General features: G+C 43.4%; 1 protein-coding gene across 1 annotated transcript; it reads right to left on the reverse strand.

The window, feature by feature from the left end:
* Positions 1-5,692: 5,692 nt before the first annotated feature.
* Positions 5,693-10,959, reverse strand: LOC120916099 (indolethylamine N-methyltransferase-like). The gene is made up of 3 exons (XM_040326919.1): positions 10,745-10,959; positions 9,652-9,859; positions 5,693-6,182 (listed from the first exon to the last, which is right to left on the reverse strand). Exons 1-3 carry the CDS (start codon positions 10,884-10,886, stop codon positions 5,762-5,764), a joined length of 771 nt encoding a protein of 256 aa, XP_040182853.1. The 5' UTR covers positions 10,887-10,959; the 3' UTR covers positions 5,693-5,761.
* Between the last annotated feature and the right edge of the window lie 2,313 nt (positions 10,960-13,272).

The following is a 13,272-nucleotide window of genomic DNA, read 5'->3' on the forward strand; positions in this document are numbered from 1 at the left end:
GTTACATAGCCACAATCTATGATGGCAGCTTGTTAAAGGGATATACCCATTTCGATCTACAGCCTTAAAGTGATTCCTGGTAGCCAACTTGGATCCAGATTTGAAGATCTCAAGATCTAGGAAAATTACCTGTTCAGGGGAAACAGTCCAAGTTAGGACAATACCCTTATCATTGGAGTTTAATTTAGCCATAAAAATCTCCAATGAGGGCATATCACCCTCCCAAACCATCACTAGATCGTCTATATATCTACGATAGCAGAGGAGCTGGGGCGGTGTATCGTGGAAGACTACATCCTGCTCCCAGTGGGCCATAAATAAATTGGCCACACTGGGAGCAAAACGAGCTCCCATCGCAACTCCTCGCTGCTGTAGGAAAAAATCCTTATTGAACCAAAAATAATTCTTCAATAAACAAAATCTCAAACTATCTAAAAGAAAACTAATATGTTCAGGATTCAAATCAGTGGACTCTAATGCCCATGCCACTGACGCCAGAGCTGCATCATGCCCAATTATAGTATACAAAGAGCCTACATCGGCAGTTACCAATATAGTACTCTCTGTACAGGGAATAGAGTTTAGGATCTGAATAATTTGCTTTGTATCCCGAAGATAAGCAGGTACCTTATGAACCAAAGGCTGCAAAAAAACATCCAGGTATTGTCCCAAACGGGACGTAACGGAATCAATTCCATTTACAATTGGACGGCCAGGAGGTCGTTCTGCGTCTTTATGCAATTTAGGAAGAAAATAAATTATCGGAGTCCGACAATGGAAAGGGTCTAAATAGGCCGCCTCCTTTTTGTTCAAAATACCCGAGTTCTTACCTCCCTTTATCAAAAGATGAAGCTACCAGGAATCACTTTAAGGCTGTAGATCGAAATGGGTATATCCCTTTAACAAGCTGCCATCATAGATTGTGGCTATGTAACATCCCTCGTGGCCAGTTCGTCAGACTTCGTAGGAATTGTGCTTTGGATTCCGATTATGCTGTACAGTCTGAGGAATTGGCCACTAGATTTGTATCTAAAGGTTATTCTAGGTCTTCAGTGAAGCAGGAGATGGAAAAGGTCAAAAACCTAGATAGGAATCTGATTATTATGGATAAACCTTCTACGGCTGAAATGGATAGATCCAATTACAAAATGTTGTTGGATTATAACATCCAACACAAAAAGTTTGAAAGGATTGTGGCCAAGCATTGGCCTGTCTTAAAGGGAGATGTGGTCCTGGGTCCGGTTCTTCCAGAACGTCCTCAGTTCGTGTATAGGAAGGCCCCTTCACTCAGGGATCGGTTGGCTCCAGGGGTGATAGATCCACCAATCATCCCGAGACCCAAACTTTTTAATTTCTTATCTGGTTTTTATGCCTGTGGCAGATGCGCAACCTGTAAACATGCCAAACGTAATATCAAGAAACGTAAGTCCTTTGTTTCCAATATTACCGGAATGGAATATCCAATCAAGCAATTAATTACCTGCTCGACCACGGGCGTGGTTTATATGCTTGAATGCCAGTGTGGATTGCAATATGTCGGGCGTACCTCACGTGAGTTGCATGTGAGGGTTGGAGAACATATTAGCAACATTCGACGTGGCATTAGGACTCATAGTGTTTCTAAGCATTTTAGAGAATGCCATGGCAGAGATCCCAAAGGCCTTAAATTTTGGGGCATTGAAAAGGTCACCAAGCATTGGAGAGGAGGACATTACATACGACAGCTTAGCCGTCGTGAATCTTAAAAAAAATGTTTTTAATGTTGCAAATTATACTGGATTTATCTGCTAATTTTAGTGGTATCCCTTTATTGTAATGGTGAGGCGATCGTGGTTGACGTCACGTTTAAAATAATTTTTCTAAATTGTTTTATCCATGTTTTTGAAACCTGCTGGTCCTTCTTTAATTAGGTGGACCGTTTTCTTTCTTGTGCATTATGCTATTGCATATTAGTTGCCTTTTTATTAATTGGCCACTAGATGGCGCAGGTTAGCAGGAATTGGTGTGTTGCGATGGCAACCATACACTATATATGACGCCGCGGGACGTTCACGTTAGCCTCTCTACCCCACGCTGAGGAAGTTCCGCCCATAGGAACGTAACGCGTACGAGGGGGAGGAGCTTCGTGACATCACCCGCGCTCGCCGACCCAACGCTGACGTGTGAGCTGTGTTAGATCCGGTAGCCCTGGAGCTCCGTGCTGTGCTGCCACGCTCTACACTCGGCTCTGAGTGTTGTTTAATGTGAGTTTATTTTGATTTTTTCATTCATTAAATCCAGTTTTAAGACAGAGAGCACTAGTTTGTCCCCTTTTTGTCTTATATAATTTCTCCGTGGTCTTTGGGAGTGCTGAGCCGTCTGCTGCCTGCTGTCTGCTGTACACCTTTTAAACTTGGAAGTGTCCTGTACTTACCTTGGAGGTTTTTCAAAAGCTTTGTGACCTAGCCATGGTCGAATGGCTGAGGTGAGGGGCCATCTGTAGTTAGTGGTGGAGGAACCTTCCTGTTGATCACCGTTTCTGATGTTTATCACGAATAGTCACTTCATTATTTGGATCACCTTTGGACTTTTTTTCACTGATGCACTTTATTGATTTCTCTTTGTGTCATTATCAGAGTCTTAATTTTATATATTTATCTGATCACTATTTTTGTTGTTGTTTAAATTTTATGTCTTTGCGCTGCACTTTATTACCATTGTACACTCTGCATTTAGCATAGATTATATTTTCAGTGTATACACTATATTCAGGCAGTGATACCCAGCCGTACTCATCCATCCCAGCCATACTCATTCATGCTTAGTCATCCCATCCATACTCAGCCATCCCCATTCATGGCTCAACCATGCTCAGCCATCCCCATCCACGGTTCATCCATCCCCATTCATGCTTCATCCATGCCACATCAGTTCTCATCCATGCCACTACAGTGCCTGACAAAAGTGTAATAGGAAGTCACATTAGATTTGAAATTTATGAACCCAGAACACCTGATGGTGCTCCCTGCATGTTGGGCCTCTGTATGTGGCCAGGCTGTAGAAAAGTCTCCCTCCCATGTGTGGTATCACCGTATTTAGTAGTAGGGGAATCTGTTTTGGGGTGTAATTTTTGGTATGTACATGCTTTCCACATTTTCCAAAAACTTATAGAAAAGAAATTACATGTTCAAAAGACTAATTATGTGTTGTGGTGTTTTCTTTCGAAATTGGGTCATTTTTGGGGCATTTCCATTGTCCTGGTGCTCCAGGGCCTTCAAAAGTGCAAGAGGTAGTGAAGAAATAATGGGCCAGATTCACGTAGCGCAGCCGATCTATAGATCCGCTCGTTCTACGTGAATTAAGATCCGCTCCCGCAAGTTTAGGAGGCAAGTGGCTAATTCACAAACAACTTACCTCCAAACTTGCGACGGCGGATCCTAAATCCCCCGGCGGAATTCAAATTCCGCGGCTAGGGGAGTGTACTATTTAAATCAGGCGCGTTCCCGCGCCGATTTAAATGCGCAGGCGCCGTCCGCGAAATTTCCCGGCGTGCATTGCTCCCACTGACGTCGCTAGGACGTCAGTGGTTGCGACGCTTACGTAAACGACGTCCGTCCGTATTTGAGAACGACTTACGCAAACGACGTTAAAAAATTTAAATTCAACGTGGGAACGTCGGCTATACTTAACATTGGCTGTGCCTGATAAAAGAAAGGGTAAGTATACGACGGAAAACCGCTACGGAAACGACGTAAGAACACTGCGACGGGTCCGCGTACGTTCGTGAATTTGCGTATCTCGCTGATTTACATATTATTTATCGGCGCCATTTTTAAATTGAAAAAAAGATCCGACAGTGTAACACATTGTAACACTGTCGGATCTAGCCTTATCTATGCGTAACTGATTCTATGAATCAGGCGCATAGATAGGACCAGTTTACGTCAGAGATACGATGGTGTATCTGTAGATACACCGTCATATCTCTTTGTGAATCTGGCCCGATATGTGTAATTTATGCTCCTAGAGCGCCTGATGGCGCTCCCTGCATGTTGGACCTCTGTATGTGGCCACGCTGTTTAAAAGTCTCACACATGTGGTATCGCCATACTTAGGAGGACTAGCAGAATGTGCTTTGGGGTGTAATTTGTGGTATGCATATGCTGTGTGCGAGAAATAACCTGCTAATATGACAATTTTGTGAAAAAAAATCTTGATTTTGCAATTTTCCAAACCATCACTGCCCTGTATTGGCTCTGAGTCTCTGTACATCACAGAAGCAGGAAACAACATGCAAAAACGAAACTGAAACTGCAGGTACATTATATGATTGATTTTTATCAATTTTTAATCATTTTTAAAAGGAATCAGTTAACTATTATGGGGCAGATCTACGTAGATTTGCATGGGCGCAGCGTATGGGAGATACGCTACGCCGCTGTAACTTACTTTGTGATGCTTTGAATCCACAAAGAATTTGAGCCGTAAGTTACGGCGGCGTAGTGCATCTCTCGCGGCGTAACGGTGCCTAATTCAAATCGGCGAGTAGGGGGGCGTATTTCATTTAAATGAAGCGCGTCCCCGTGCCGAACGAACTGCGCATGCGCTGTCCCTAAATTTCCGCATTGCACTAAGGATGTCATTGTTTTGACGTGGACGTAAATTACGTCCATTCCCGATTCACGGACGACTTACGCAAAAAATAAAAAAAAATTCAAATTAAACGCGGGAACGACGGCCATACTTACCGTAGCAGGTCTAACTATACGCCACGAAAAAGCAGCTTTAACTATACGCCGAAAAAAGCCGACTAGAGACGACGTAAAGGAATGCGCCGGCCGCTCGTACGTTCGTGGATCGTCGGAAATAGCTAATTTGCATACTCGACGCGGAAAACGAAGGGAACGCCACCCAGCGGACGCCGAAGAATTGCATCTTAGGTCCGAAGGCGTACGAAGACGTACGCCTGTCGGATCTAACCCAGGCGTCGTATCCTGTTTTGAGGATTCAAAACAACGATACGACGCGGGAAATCTGAAAGTACGCCGGCGTATAAGTAGAAACGCCGGCGTACTTCCTTTGTGGATTTGCCCCTATGTCTCTATACCCTGTAAACAGTAATTTCAGCCAAAAAAAATGTTTCCTTTACAACTCCTTTAAATCTGAACTTTCATTATCAAACTTCATAAAACAGCAATAAGTTTACTTGAAAATCCCACTGCCCAATAATTCACTCCTATGATTTTTAGCACACCATTGAAATATTCCTTTTGTTTTTCCTAATTATTTAGGGCCAGATTCATAGAGAACTGCGGTGGCGTAACGTATCGTCTTTAAGTTACACCGCCGCAAGTTTTCAGCGCAAGTGCCTGATTCACCAAGCACTTGCGTGTAAACTAACGGCGGTGTAACGTAAAGCCGTCCGGCGCAAGCCCGCCTAATTCAAATGGGGCGTGTACCATATAAATTAGGCGCGTTCCCGCGCCGAACGTTCTGCGCATGCTCCGTGTGAAAATTTCCCGACGTGCATTGCGCGGAATGACGTCGCCCGACGTAATGTTTTGAATGGCGACGTGTGTAACGTACTTTCGTATTCCCAGCGGCGGCCAAAGTATTGCATCCTAAGATCCGAAGGCGTACGAAGCCGTACGCCTGTCGGATCTTAGCCAAAAGCCGTCGTATCTTTTTTGTGAATTACAAATAAAGATACGACGCGGCAAATTTGAAAATACGCCGGAGTATCAGTAGATACTCCGGCGTATTTCCTCTGTGAATCTGGCCCTTAATTTTTATGAGCTGAGACAAAGATGACGGCCTTAAAATCGCTGTAGTCACTTTCTGTTTTCCTTGGGCGAACTTGAAAATGGTTGATGACAAAGCCTTCTTGTTCAATGGCTTTTCTGATGAAGTTCTCATCGTAATTTAAGAGGTGGAATTTATCTTTGCCAACCATGTAATATGTCGCATTCAGGGCTCCAAATAGCAGCAACTGTCCTCCAGGCTTCAGCAGTTTGGTGAACTTTTGTAGATTCCTAATGTAATCATCTTTATCTTTGCTGATGACATCCAGGGCAGTTTTAACCAGTACACAATCTGCTGGTGGTAACACCAATGGATCAGTTATGTTTTCCTTATCATCATAACATTTTAACACGTGTTTGATTGCCGCCTTCAGCCGCAAATCCTTCTCTTCAGGCAGTTCACTAAAATTTAGAAAAAAAAGTGAGTTTAGACACTATGGGCCAGATCCACGAAGCAGTTACGCTGGCGTATCTATTGATACGCCGCGTAACTTCTAGGTTGCTCCGGCGTATCTTTGTTTTGTATCCACAAAACAAGATACGCCTGAAGCTGGGCTAGATCCGACTGGCGTACGTCTTAGTACGCCGTCGGATCTAAGGTGCATATTTACGCTGGCCGCTAGGTGGTGCTTCCGTCGATTTCCGCGTCGAGTATGCAAATTAGCTAGATACGCAAATCCACAAACGTACGTCTGGCCGGCGCATTTTTTTACGTTGTTTCCGTAAGGCTTTTTTCGGCGTAACGTTACCCCTGCTATATGAGGTGTAGCCAATGTTAAGTATGGACATCGGGCCAGCGTAAAATTTTCCGTCGTGTACGTCATTTGCGTAAAACGTTTGCGAATAGGGCTTTGCGTAGAATGACGTTCACGTCGAAAGCATTGGCTTGTTGCGGGTTAATTTGGAGCATGCGCACTGGGATACCCCCACAGACGGCGCATGCGCCGTTCAGAAGAAAATTAATTTACGGGTCGAGACGTATTAACATAAAACACGCCCCCATCTCATCCATTTGAATTGCGCGCCCTTACGCCGACACAGTTACACTACGCCACCGTAACTTACAGGGCAAATTCTTTGTGGATACGGGAAATACGCTGTAAGTTACGGCGGCGTAGTGTATCTGAGATACACTACGCCGGACGTAAAGAAGCACGTGGATCTGGCCCTATGACTGCATTTTCAGGAAGTGTGGGTTCAATGTTTGCTTCTTCAAAAATCTTGAGTCCATGGGGAAAGTGCAATGAAAGGATATGCATAGTCAAAACTTTTTTTGGTTCTGGCTAGAGTAGAGCGGTTCAAGTCTAGGTTGAAATCTATGTGACTGCTCTTGATGTGTTTTTCAGGCACGTTTTCAGTGCATTTTCCGTTTTTAAACCAGTGTTTTTTATGCATTTTTGCATGCAGTTTTCATGGATTTTGCAAAAAAAATTGCCAGAGTAAAAAAAAAACAGCTTGGGGTTTACCCCCCCAGGTCCATACCAGTATGGATTCGGAGGGGACTCCACGCCAAAATGTAAAAAAAAAAAAAAGCACGGGGTCCCCCTCAAAATCCATACCAGACACTTAGCATGCCACCCAGCAGGTCAGAAAAGGGAGGAGACTAGCGAGCGCCCCCTTCTCCTGAACCATACCAGAATGCATGCCCTCAACATGGGGGGGGTGGGTGCTTTGGGGGAGGAGGGGCTCTGCGCCCCCACCACAAAGCACCTTGCCCCCATGTTGATGAGCACTAGGGCCTCTTCCTGACAACCCTTGCCGGTGATTTTGGGGTCTGCGGGCGGGGGGCATATCAGAATCTGGAAGCCCCCAGACCCCCTCATGTGAATGGGTATAGGGTACATCGCTGCTGTCTTCTTCCTTGCTGCTGGTTACCCGCTAATTTTTTTTTTTTTTAAAGCCGCACTTGATCCTTTGATGTCTTCATCTGTTTTGTTGTCACCTGCTCTCTGACAACTCTAATATAGCCATGGGGCGTGGCCAACCGATAGGGGCAGGCTCATCGGATGGCCACACCAAAAGGCTATATAAGAGTCAGCAGAGAGCGGGCGAGAACAAAACAGATGATCCACAACCACAACCAACCTCCCAGGGTTGTGGGGAAGAGCCCCTTGTCCTCATCAACAGGTTTTGGTTGAGTGTGTCTGTGGGTGGGGGGCTTATAAGAATCTGGAAGCCCACTTTTACAAGTTTCAAAAGTACCAAAAAAAATAAAATCAAAAGGGACAGTTTTTAAAAAAAAAAAAACAATGTTCCCCAAAGTAAACTCAGCATCAATCATGATGAAAACAGGTCCACACATGCCACTAGGCTCTGACATGTTGGGTTTCTACCAAAGATAAATAATCAAAGGGCGGAGTCATTCATTGTGATTGATGCTAGATTTACTTTAGGGAACTTTTTTTCTTTTAATAAAAAGATTCTCTCTGTTTTTATTTATTTTTGATACTTTTTGATACTTTTTTGGTGAATGAGTAGGGGTGCAGTGTACTCCGTATTCATTCACATGTGGGGGGGGGGCAGTTTAAGATAAGCCCCCTGCTTCCTGACCCCCACAATCACCACCCAGGGTTGTGGGGAAGAGACTTTTGTCTCCATTCCTGGGGACCACGCCCCGCCTCAAAGCACCACCCATGTTGCAGACCTGTGACCTGGTATGGTTCAGGCGGAGGGGTGCTTGCTCATTCCCCCCCCCCCCCTTCCTGGCTTGCCAGGCTGCATGCTTAGGCAAGGGTCTGGTATAGATTTGGGGGGCCCCACGCCATTTAAAAAAAAAATATATTGTCAGCATTTGTTTTAATTACATTCTGCTGCTGTCGGTGAATCCCGCTGACAGCAGGTGAGTCATGGTTGTTAAGGACGCCTCAGCCGGCCGGTCCCTAATAACCAGCTACTGTTATTTGTGAATATACAAAATGAATGCTGAAGATACAAAACAAATTCCAAAATGTATTTCATATTTTCGCCATTTTTTTTTTCATTCTATTGCAAATCCAATCCACAAATACACAAAATGAATCCCGAAAATACGAAATTAATTACGGATTTTTTTAAAATATCTTTAGCATTAATTTTGTATGTTTGGAATGGCATTAAATCTTGTTTTTAACCCCCCCCCCCCTTTGTGTCTGATATGAATTTTAAAAATAAAAAAATAAAATGGTGTGGGGGTCGCCCTACAATTGATACCAGGCCCATAGGTCTGGTATGGATTTTAAGGGGAACCCCATGTCAAATTTTCTTTAACTTTAATGTCGGCATTGTTTATATTCAGTGTGGACTGGGATTCCCCTCTAACAGCTGATAAATCATTGGTTGTTAAGGACGCAACGGCCAGCTTGCCGGCCTGCTCCTTAGGGTCCTTTCACACGTGCGGACCGTTTTTTAGATCAGTTTTTTATCATCAGTTTTTTATCATCAGTTTTTTCATCCGTTTTTCATCAGTTGTCATCCGTTTTTCATCCGTTTTTCATCCGTTTTTCATTCGTTTTTTCATCCGTTTTTTTTTTTTTTTAGAACTTTATTTTTATTACATATTTTGATTAAAAAACGGATGTTAGCGGATCAGATGTTAAACGGATCGTCCGCTAACATCCGTTTTTCGTCCGTTCCGTTTTTTTGACGGAAGAAAAAAATTTGACGGATGTTAACGGACGTTAGCGGATACTCATCCGCTAACGTTTGCTATCCCATTGGAAAGCATTGCAGTCCGTAAACGGACGTATGAAAAAACGGACGAATGGTCCGCACGTGTGAAAGGACCCTTAACAACTAGCTATTCTTCACACAGAATTTGGATCTGTCGATCAGTTTTCTACTAATTCGAATCATAATCACAGCAATGAGATTATTGTTTTTGCTGATACTCAACCTTATTCCTTCCTTCTCAGTGACAAATGATAAGGTATGGGTCCAATCAAAAGCTCCAGTAAGATCATGCAGCCATTTTTTCAGCTCTATGATACAATGATCATTGAATCTCAGGAGGATGATTTCTTTGAAATACTCGCAGGCTGAATACAGATGGAAAATGATGGGACCAAGGCTAATGTCGATGAGCGTGCCTCCTTTAATGTTAGCTGAGAAGAAAACAAAATCAAAAGGCATATAAGTGTTTTTTTTATCATTTTTATTTCTGAATTAAATGTGTGAATGCATGCATTTCAATTTCCTAATTGTTATCCCATTTTTTGCTGCCATTTTTCAAATGAATGCTTCATTTGAAATGAAAACTTCAATAGACAAGAGTAACAGAATATGCATTTACAACATTAACATCAAATAGGCTGGTACATAGTTTCACAAAGTAAATCAATAGATAAATGAAACGCGACAATAGTTTAATTTGCAACATGATGAGTAAAGGTTAAAAGGGTTGGAGCAAAGAGATAGAAAGAAAAAACAATATATAAAAAAAACACGTTAATTTTTTTTCATTCAACCGGCGGGTTGAAAGAAAAAAAAAGGCCCGATTCCCCCATCCACACATTGGGGGTGGATCGCTCCCACAGAGCCTTACCTACCATCAGAACACATTGATCAGTGTGGCTGGTGGCACTGACTGTTTGGGAAAAGCCTGACAGACTGATTGTGCAGAAGTCGTTCAGTAGACAACCAACCTGCCCATGCATAGATCCAAATTTGGCTGGCCCCTATTGAATGGCCACATTTTTATCAAAATATGTTTGCCTTAGGCCCCGTACACACGACCGAGTTTCTTGGCAGAATTCAGCCAAAAACTCGATCGGAGCCGTATTCTGCCGAGAAACTCGGTCGTGTGTTCACTTTTCACAGAGTGTTCTCTATTTCCTCGTTGTTCAATGAGGAAAGTTGGCCCGCCGAGATCCTCGGCGGCTTCAACACAGAACTCAATGAGGAACTCGATGTGTTTGGCACGTCGAGTTCCTCGGACGTGTGTACGGGGCCTCAGGGCCGTTAGATAAGTCCCATTTAAACATACATACCAAACTTGAAAAAATAATGAAGCTCCTCCATGGGCAGTTTAAGCAATTCCTCCATTCCTGGTTTATTGGCACAGTAAGTGTCGAGAAAGGTCCTGGAGTGGAAATTGTCTACATGGTAGATCTTATGCCGGATAGGATCCATCTTGTATTATTGTATCACTATAGAGGGGTCCTTGGCTGTCTGATGTTATCCGAAAAGTGTGTACCTATTGCTGATCACCACACCATTTATATATGCATCCCCTGTCCATAGTACTGAATGCTAAATAAAATTACCACAAATGTGACTCTTTCAGAGTTGACTTTGCAAACCCAGCTGACAGTAATGTGACTGAACATTAAACAGAATGCATTTGTTTTAGCTCACAATGTAAACTAAAGTATTTTGAATTTTAAAAAAATCCTCTCATATGTGTGAACAGAAACGATACTTTAACTCATTGCTGCACTTTAACAGTTTCAAGGGTTAATAAAAAAAAAAAAATTAAGAAAAAAGAAAAGTAAAATATACTATACTATATACTAATGCTGTGAATATGTTCGAAAATATATATATTTTAAAAAGCCAAAAAGAAAAATATACATTTTTAAGGCCATGCTGTAAAAAATGTGCTGTAATAGTAACATTATGTAGCACACCCCATGTAGGAGCTTCAAAAAAAATATGGACCCCCGTGGATGAGGAAGAGATGTGCCTCTTGTTGTAGATCTTGATAAGTGTTTTCAGTACAAACCATTTGCCCCCAGTCAGAGAACTCATCAAAAGCTGTAGGATGTAGCTTGGTTGCACCTGCTGAGTGTTAGGCCTTGTGAGCAGTGGCAACTGGTGCTCCCTTTTTGGGGGGGAGGCAAACAAAGCAAACTCGCCAGCCTGCCCACCAGCCCCACACTTACCCCATCCAGATCACAGGCGGCTTCAGTGGCTTTCCCAGCTTCTCCTCCCGGCAAATCCAGTCTAAGGACCTGCTTCCAGTCTTGATTGGCTGGGAGAAGAAGCGGGAAGATAATAGCGAATGTTGATTTCTATTGTCGCAAGAGCACTGCGCCCCAAGCCCAACCTATTTGTAGCCAATTAAAGCCTCAGGCTCTAGTCATGTACTTAAAAAAACATGTACAAATCTATGCGTCTGGCGCCTCGCATGGAGATTAGGGGGGTGGTGCCCCTGCACCCCTTATGGACCAGCCGCTGCGGGTTATGAGATCACTCCGAACTTAAAGATGTGTGTGGGAAAGGTGTCATTCTTAACCTCACATTTGGGCTCAACATTGAAGGTCTTTCTCTGTCAACCAAGGTCATACATGCTGCATATCAGTTCACAAAGTGTGGAATTGTGGCATTAGGGATACCTAAATACACACTTACCTTACTTACTTACTGACTTACCTAAATAAACACTTCATTTTTACCTTGAACAATGGAGTGCCAAGCCTTCATAGGCATACTGCTTACTATCAAATATATTATTTGAAAAAAAAAAAACATACCGTATTTGCCGGCGTATAAGACAACTGGGCGTATAAGATGACCCCCTAATTTTCCAGCTAAAATGCTGGTTTTGGGATATACTCACTGTATAATACGACCCCTCACTGTGCCATTATACATGCCTCACTGTGCCATTATACATGCCTCACTGTGCCATTATACACGCCTCACTGTGCCATTATACATGCCTCACTGTGCCATTATACACGCCTCACTGTGCCATTATACATGCCTCACTGTGCCATTATACACGCCTCACTGTGCCATTATACATGCCTCACTGTGCCATTATACATGCCTCACTGTGCCAGTATGCCTACCTCGACGATCTTCCTACCTTCTCCTGTTTGCAGAGATTCTCAGGCTGCGGGCGTCCATTATTCAAAAGCCGCGTCTCCTCCTCAGGCTGTTCTGTGATAGGCGGAACACTTATTTTCCCAGCAGAGCCTCTGTTCAGTGTTCCGCCTATCACGGATGTCCTCTCGTCCGAGGCAGAGGATGAGAAGGCATCCGTGAAAAAAAAAAAAAGTCTGTCACTAAATAAAATGTCTGTCACTAAATAAAATGGTTAGCTTGCAGTCCTGTTTACACCTTGCTTTTGCTTTGCTTTGCTTCATCTTCACTTCAAAAATTATACCCATGTAGCTTTAGTGGTGCTTCAAAGCATCTTCAAAGCCTGCATAGAAGTCTATGGCAAAGCTCGCTTAAAGCCCCACTGAAGCCCCACAAAGCCTCACGAAGCTCCACGTAGCCCCCATCGAAGCTCCACCAAAGCCCCACCGAAGTCTCACCAAAGCCCCATCGAATCCCCACTGAAGCCCCAAGCAAAAGCAAGGTGTAAACAGGACTGTAAGCTAACTATTTTATTTAGTGACAGGAGTTTTGACTGGCGTTTAGATAGCTTTAACAAAGTGTGTCCAAAGCCATGTTTTGAAGCAAGTGTAAACTAGCCCTTAAAGCTCCTTTTTCCCTTCTCGTCTGAGTACCACAAGCAATTTTCCCAGTATGTATCCTCCTTCTTAGAAAGTATTTGCAATACTTG

Source organism: Rana temporaria, chromosome 10, assembly GCF_905171775.1.
Source record: "Rana temporaria chromosome 10, aRanTem1.1, whole genome shotgun sequence".
NCBI lineage: Eukaryota > Metazoa > Chordata > Amphibia > Anura > Ranidae > Rana > Rana temporaria.

Coding starts and splice junctions, on each gene's coding strand:
- LOC120916099 (XM_040326919.1), bottom strand. CDS start 10,886: ATGGATCCTATCCGGCATAAGATCTACCATGTAGACAATTTCCACTCC. Junction 9,860..10,744: donor TCATTATTTTTTCAAGTTTG/GTATGTATGTTT, acceptor TTTTCTTCTCAG/CTAACATTAAAGGAGGCACG. Junction 6,183..9,651: donor ACTGAGAAGGAAGGAATAAG/GTTGAGTATCAG, acceptor TCTAAATTTTAG/TGAACTGCCTGAAGAGAAGG.